General features: G+C 35.3%; 1 protein-coding gene across 1 annotated transcript in view; it reads right to left on the bottom strand.

Annotated features, from left to right (window-relative positions):
- LOC106470804 (guanine nucleotide-binding protein G(i) subunit alpha) overlaps nt 1-7,384 on the bottom strand; it is a 71,407-nt gene extending 64,023 nt beyond the window's left edge. Inside the window, exon 1 of the mRNA XM_013931369.2 lies at nt 6,777-7,384. Within this exon, the coding sequence (XP_013786823.1) occupies nt 6,777-6,897 (121 nt within the window). The 5' untranslated portion in view covers nt 6,898-7,384. The remainder of the gene's footprint in view (nt 1-6,776) is intronic.
- Nucleotides 7,385-7,817: the final 433 nt, after the last annotated feature.

Here is a 7,817-nt window from a genome sequence, read left to right as displayed (position 1 = left end):
ATATATTACCCATAACTAATAGAAAGTCAAGGTTTTCATCTATCAAATGACGTATTGTATAACATTGTACTGTGAACAGAATATCGTCAATTTCAATCACAGTACAAGATTTGTTCCCATGGGAAAGTTAACAACTAACTTTGGATGAATTTGTAATGGCTCTTGTTACATAGTTAGAAAACCAGAACAATTTTGAGATATAAGTGAACTTGACTACTTTTTGCATGTTATTAGTCTATAATCTTTGGTGCATTATTTAATTAAATACAAATTATTAAGTGCATTACTATCTATGGTATAAAAAATTAGGGTTAACTCTCTTCGAAACCTGACAGGAAGAAAAAGAAGATTGGGTAATACTTTATTTCTTGTTTTTCATATTTATTTTTTATTTATTATTATAAAAGTAACTCAAATCTAAAAATATGAATCTTTTTAAGTTATTTATAACTAGATTAGGTAAAATAAGTAATAATAATATAATTAAAATGGATCAGGAGGCACACACGTAAGCAGCTCGTGGGTAATGTAATTCAATAGCATAACATGAGTTGCACGTTCCCCGAATGATTTACAACTTATAATGGAGTGGATAGTAGTTAGACAAGGTTCAAAGAGCAATAAAACAATAAAATTTCATTATAAATAAATATATACTGTTACGAATGTAGAGCTACTTGGGATAAACTAAACTATAAAGTTTTAATGAAAAAGAAATGTTTGAAATGCATTTAGGAGGTTTTAGGGATTACACAAAGGAAATTTGAGATTTTTGAGATGAGGAAAAGTATTTCTAGTTTTAACATGAAAATTACTCTGCACACGGACTATTCAAAACAAATACTCAATATATTCATGGACAAATCTTTATTTTTATCATTGAAAATACTTCACTAAAAAATATGATTTTTCGTATGTGAAAGACTTATAATATGAACTGAAAGACTGCCAAATTTTGTGAAGATATACACACTATATTGAAAGTTTGAAGTATTACATCTATAAAGACTTTAATCGAGTACAAAGGTGTCACGTAGTCGGTCAAATTGACGAGCCTATGTTGAGAAAATTAACAAGTCTTTTATGTTGTACCTTTTCAAATGCTTTCTGAAAATCCAGATATACCAGCTGGTAGCTGGCAAGAAAAAGAAATTGATCCAAAGCCTGATGAACAGCCAGGAGTTTGAGACAAGAACTCTTGTCGACAGGCCAATGACCCCAAACCTCCTGATGATCCACCCAGGCACCCCAGCCCTAAAGGGATGCATCCATGAACACATGTAAATCTGGCCATGGAGGAGAAAGCGGGACCCCACCGAAGTGTGGGCTCTGTTCAACCACCAATGGAGATCATCTACAAGGGACAAGGGAAGGGATGTACAAGTATCCAAGGGATCCGGGTGAGGACCCACTGAAGAAACTGCATATGGGCCCTGCCCAGGGGTATGAGAGTGATCATGGAGGACCACACCTCGAAAAGTGATAGAACCTCATGAGATGTAAGTGAAGGAACAGAAAGTGCTTTCCGAACAGCCAGTTCCATAGAATGGAGCAAGAAACCAGTCATCCAAATAAACATGGAAGCACAACCCCACTTATGGTGCTGAGGCTAAGTCAAAAGGTGAGGTGCAAAACTGGTACACAACCCTCCAATGGACAAACCAAAGATATAGACGGGAACGTCCGCCACAGGAATGTGTTGGTAAGCGTTGGAAATGTCCACCTTGGTCATCCAAAGACCTGGAGATGACGTCCACCAAAGAGAAAGGTATGTCTCAATGGTAAAGTGAGGAGTGTGAACATTCTGATTGAGATGGGATAAATCAATGACATGATAACAGTCCCTGATCTTCTTGGGAACCACAAACAGGTGATAGTAAAACCACCTGTGAACCTGGTGAGCTGGTTCGATAGCCTTTGTGCAATGAGGTTCTGAACCACCTCTGACAGATGCTGGTGTGTGGAGGGATCTCAAGAAGAAGGGAAGGGAACAGGAACATTGAATAATGGAGGAAGAGCAAGAAAGGGGATAATGAATCCCCCCAAGAGCACCTTGTGAACCCAGACATCAGTGAGAAAAGGTCCCCACAAATGAATGAAATTCAATAGACATGCTCCCACTGAGCCTGAACAAACCACATAGTCACTGGTACTGCTGTTGGTGGATTGTGCGTCAGCAAGTAAATCATCGAATCGTGACACCGTGGGAGGGTGGGACAGGAAGAGGCTGGGAAGGGGAAGATCGAGGGACAGGAATCGGTACTGAGCTCAGCCCTGACTATGACAAATGAGTTAACAAGTTAGAAAGGTGGGCCAAGACCACCGGCTACTCCAAAGATTCAGGAACTGAGTCAAGCACATAATGCCACAAAACAGTATCATACAGAGGTCCCTCAGATAAGGAGCCTGGAGATGGGGCTGTGCCAAAACCGTATCATGGCCCAAAAAGTCCCAACAACAAACAAACCATGTTTGAAGCATGAGAGCTGAAGACAACAGTCGAGCCAACGTAGAAGTAAGGATAAAGAGAATTTCAGCAAAAAAAAACCTCGGGGTTCCTGTGAAAAGCCTCTGACAGAAGGTGAAGGAAAGAAAGAAAACTTAATAGTCATGAGAGTGAGAGAAAGGCTGGGCTTGGGTTAGTTAAATAGGATAACCTAGGTTTGCCTCCAAACTGGTAGAACCAACCCCAACAACTGTTGGTCGAGAAAAGGAAAGTCTGCCTGATGATAAGCAAGGGCAGACTAATTCAAAGTCTGTGGGGGATGAAACATACTAACTTCCTCCCCCCAGTCAAGAGGCAAATTGGTTCATGTGAACCCTAATATCGAGGATGGGGGAAAGACTAAACAGGATTGGGAAGTTACATGTAAGAGGGAAGGTCTAGGGCCATAGGAAACAGGGGTAAGAGACAAAACATCACATAAATGAGAGATAAAGTCTGAAAAGACCAGTTACAGAAGAGCTGAATCATCAGGTAATGAATGGGAGGCGTGGCAAACTCCAGGTAGGGAAACAAATGATAAAAATCATCTGCAGCCTAGCCTGGCCCGGAAAGCTCAGAAGGAAATGGGGCAGAAGTAGGCGAGAGAAGTTTGCTCCTATAATGCTCAATCTCCTGGCAAATGAGTGATGATATGTCCCCGGAGGGTCGCCCCACCTGCAACTGAAAATACAGCATCAGACGCTGGCAAAGTACCAGAAGTGGTGACTGTAACTTCAGAATTAATAGGCAGGAAACACAAGGAAGTAACACTATATTAAAATATTAACTCCACAACTGTGAAGTGTTGGAAATAAGGTTAAGAAAAAAAATTTTTAAATGAAAAAAACACTTCAAGGTAACTGAATAATGTAAAAAAGAATGTCTGAACTCAACAGCTGCCAAACGAGAAGTGATAGTTCAGTAGTAGCATGTAGAGGGAGTCACACGCATCCCATGATAGTAGTGCTCTCCTATTGGTAGAGATGTGACACATGATGATTTGCATGAGAGACATATTGGAACTTTGGATTCCAACAGAGGGAGGATGAAGGCTTGTGGCATGCATTTCTGAAAAAGTTTGCATACAGAGGGCAGCACAAAACAAGAAAAACTAATCTTGTGAGCAGAGGAAGAGTACTTTATCGGAATTGTCTACATTTACTTATTCCTATTATATAAAAATCCTTTGTTCCGACCAGTGCTCTGTAGTTATCCACGTTATTTCTTATACTTCTATCATTACAATAATAATCATTAAAACTACTTTTGGACCTTGTTCCCACACTATACCCTTCTTAACACATTTTTTCTTCATTATTCTGGCCCTCTCCACTGTTTAATCCTAGTTTAAAGTTGCCTTTAGAGTTGAGTTAATAGCACTTCCAAATAAGTCATCCCCTACCCTATTTAAATGTAAATTATCCATTCCAAAAAGCTCCTTTTCCCATTGAACTGATCCCATAAATCCAACCAGCCAACTTGCTTTTCCCAAGCCTAGTATTCAGCCCCAATGACCTGCATATATTTTCATCCCCACAGTTAAGTCTTTGCAGTATCCCTGACAGAATCAAGTTCTTTGAGAATTGTTAGTGTTACTCTTATTTACAAAAGGAATGATAAGAGTTGTCCTGGAAATATACATGTAGGTCAATTATTCTGGGAAAAATTCTGGAGTTTGATAAAAGAAGTTTTGCAAAATCATCTAGTGAAATATGATATCATAAAAGAACAACTTGGATTCATTACAGTGCAGTCTACCTTTACTTATATGTAACCTCTTTTCAATGATGTCATCTGGATTATGGAAAGAGTGTAGACTTGGTATTTCCACACGTACTGAGGATGTTGAGGTATTATATTTATAGAATGACTGTTATCAATTGATAAAGCTGGGCAATTAACTCAAGTAATTAATTGCCTAAAAACATCAATGATATAGATTAGTGTCACATAAGTTACTGGTTGATCAAAATTAAGATTTACTTGAATAATATCACCAAAATAAACAACTAATTGAAATTAGTGTTTCTTATTGTACTTTTTTTTTATTATTCCAACTATCCAAACAATCAAAATATTGCTGTTATTATTTTTGATTAATTCAAGTTATTTCAGCTTAATTGATTAGTGTCACAGCATATAAAAACAACCCACTAATCAAAATTAGTGTTTTAAATTATTGATATTATAAATTAATTCCACTATCCAAGTATCATGTGAGAATAATAGTTTAATGAAATCAATTAATGAGCCCAATGACTAATCAATTTCCACTAATCAGCAATCGTTCAGCTCTAAACTTAATTGGTTAGTTAGACAAATGGCTTTTAATTTAAGTGCAAGATAATACATTTGGGTCATCACAATTTGAATTACACATTTAATACAGATGAGAACCAACTCAATAGTTTTATTGAGAAAATGATTATGGCATAGTGGTGGATTAGTCATTCAAGCCATCAAAACAGTGTTTTGTTGCAAATAGTAAAGCTAACTGAACTTTAGGAAGTACTTATTGACACATTAATCACAAGTCAAAAGAGGTAATTATATATTTATCCAAATCACTAGATGGCCTCACTTAGAATACTCTTTACAATTTTGGTTCCTTATCTGAAAAAAAAGATACTGACTTATTAGAAGACTTTCAGATGAGGGCTACTAAGATGAATCCAGGGATGGAATGGTAATCTTAACAGAATAGATTAAATATTATATTTTCACTTGAAGCAAAAATAGGAAAAGGGATGATTTTCTTGAAGTTTACAATATTATCAGGGGGATAAATAAGATAAAGATCACTGACTTATTTTATCTAGAATTCTTCCAACTTTAGAAATATAACTAACTGGTCTATAACTTTTAGGGGTAACTTTTATCCCTCCCTATAAAAACAGGAGTAATATTAGCAACTATTTAATCCTCAGGTACCTGCCCACTGTCTACTGACCAATGAAAAAGGAGACAGATACAGAAGATTAAGAATGTAGTAAAGGATGGTTCTATACACATGCTATCCTCTTAGTTATAATATAATTTTTTCAAAATTATTGTTATTTTTTCAGAATTCTCAATCTGGATGCAGATATTCACTCAACTAATTCAACCTTCTCTCTTTTGAGAGCATGTAAGATGTGGGTTTGATAACTGGCAATTAATGGGCTTTCTTGCAGGGAATATAGTACATGACATCCAGAAACAGAAAGCTATCTTTCTTGTCAGCAAATCAGATAAAAGTCAGGGGCAGCCATGCCCTAAAGCTCAACTCCTAGTGGACACAGGTCTTGAATGTGAGTGTATTTCATGTGCAAGCCTGGATTTGTTAGTAGTTTTGTCTTTGTATATAAAACTGGATTTGCTCTTGTAATAGTGAAAGTTAAAACCTTAAGTAATGGTAACAGTTAAACTGTAATTTTGGTTCTAATTAATTTCCTAAGTGGTGTCATTTTCATTTTAAGGTTTTTTTTAGTTTAACTTAAGAGGGGGGGCTAAACTCATAAGAGCTTTTGAATAAATCTCTTACAACTTTTATGTGCATAACTAGACACCTGCCTTTATTTTTTATTACTTGTGTGATTAGATATTTGTGTACTTGTACTTCTATCAGTGTCAAGACTTTCACCTATACAATCCCAGTTGTACATCAGAAAGAGCAATATACTCTGAACTCTGTTGTTTAGTATTCTCTGAACCATTAGTTAGCAAGAAATACCACAAAACTATAATATTATTAACTTTGATACTATCATATAATAAAATTCCAAACCTACTTATAAAGTGATCATTGGCTTCCATTTGTATCCCCACATCAACCAACTGAACAAACTTAAAATAGGACTACACAAATCGTACATGGGTTAAAACAGCCTTCTTGACCTTAAAATGAAGTTAAATACATAATTCCACTTAAATAAAACAACAATCTCTCCTTTTACCACAGCTTAACAGTCACTGTATCAGCATAACAGGGCTTAGTTTGACTTAGAAATTAAAAACAGTCACATCAAAGGCCTTCAAATTTTATGACTGAACAAGTTGAACACAATACTAATGGCAGTAGTTCTTTTACACAGTAATGAAAGTCCTGTAGTTTAAATTTACCAAATTTAAAATTTTTCCTTGAGTGTATAACTTTACTCACAAAGTTGGTTTTAAATACAAGAAAAAAAAGATCAAATGTTTTGATATATAAATTTTAAGTTAATTTACTTGTCCTACAGTATCATTGTCAATGCCATTAATATAACAATAAAAATTACAATAATTTAAATAAATATCATAATTTACATACCCAAAAGAAGAAGCTTGACTTCTCTTGCTTGTCTTTCTCCATCAGCCCTCAAATCTTTGTCAATTTTTTTAGATCTTTCAGTTGCTTCTTTGTCTGCTATAGAGCTAACTGCGCAACCCATTTTATTTTGTATATAATAATTAATATTAATAGTAAAAAAATTCAGAAACCAAAATTAAATAAAAAAATATTAAGAAAATAACGTTACACTCCAGTAAGAACTAAGTGATGTTACACTGTCGCTCAGCCAAATTTAAAACCAATGCTACCCGTCTGTAACGGTCACCGGCAGGTGTGGTGGGCTCCCTTCTCGTTTACGCTGTTTTGGAGTAGGCAAGTGGGTTCCCGTTAAATTTTCAATTCCATACAACTGAACATGAAGCGAGTTTCGTTCCTTCTTTGGTCCTTACGGAATTATACCGTCAACAAAGATATGTATATATATATGTGTGTGTGTGTACTTTAGATTCTAAGTAATTTGCTCTACAGATTCATTTCTCACTCTAACACAAAACTAAACCATAACTTAACCCAACAAGTCTATGCCTATAGTAAATAATGCAACACCAACGTACACACACCCTTCAATGCATTAGGACCATAGAGATAGTAAGCCGGATATTAGTTCTCAGACACCGGAAATCACACATAATATTTACATTTTATTAATAATTTTTTCCATTTTAAGCAATATTCACAAAAGTTTGTTTACAACCTACAATTTAAGCACTTTGTTAAAAATACTTTAAACACATCTAGTTAAAAGACCTACACTTGAACAACTGCTGTTAGTATCATTAACTGAGCAGTCTCTACTAAACATTTTTACTTCAAATGGGTTTCTCGTCATTATTAATTAACTGAGCTTTTGCTGATACATCTATTAACATTTGTTTATATTGAAATTATATTGCCAAAAAAACAGCTGCAGTTTATATGATTTTCATCACAATTGTCAGGCTTTCAGCGTTTAAACATTTAAAAATAGCTTAATGTGCAATAATTTAAACAAGTACAAAATTTAAAACTTTCCAGATGTAT

This window comes from Limulus polyphemus, unplaced genomic scaffold, assembly GCF_000517525.1.
Source record: "Limulus polyphemus unplaced genomic scaffold, Limulus_polyphemus-2.1.2 Scaffold4226, whole genome shotgun sequence".
NCBI classification, from domain to species: domain Eukaryota; kingdom Metazoa; phylum Arthropoda; class Merostomata; order Xiphosura; family Limulidae; genus Limulus; species Limulus polyphemus.
The sequence above is the reverse complement of the archived record's forward strand: the minus strand, read 5'-3'. Positions and strand labels throughout refer to the sequence as shown.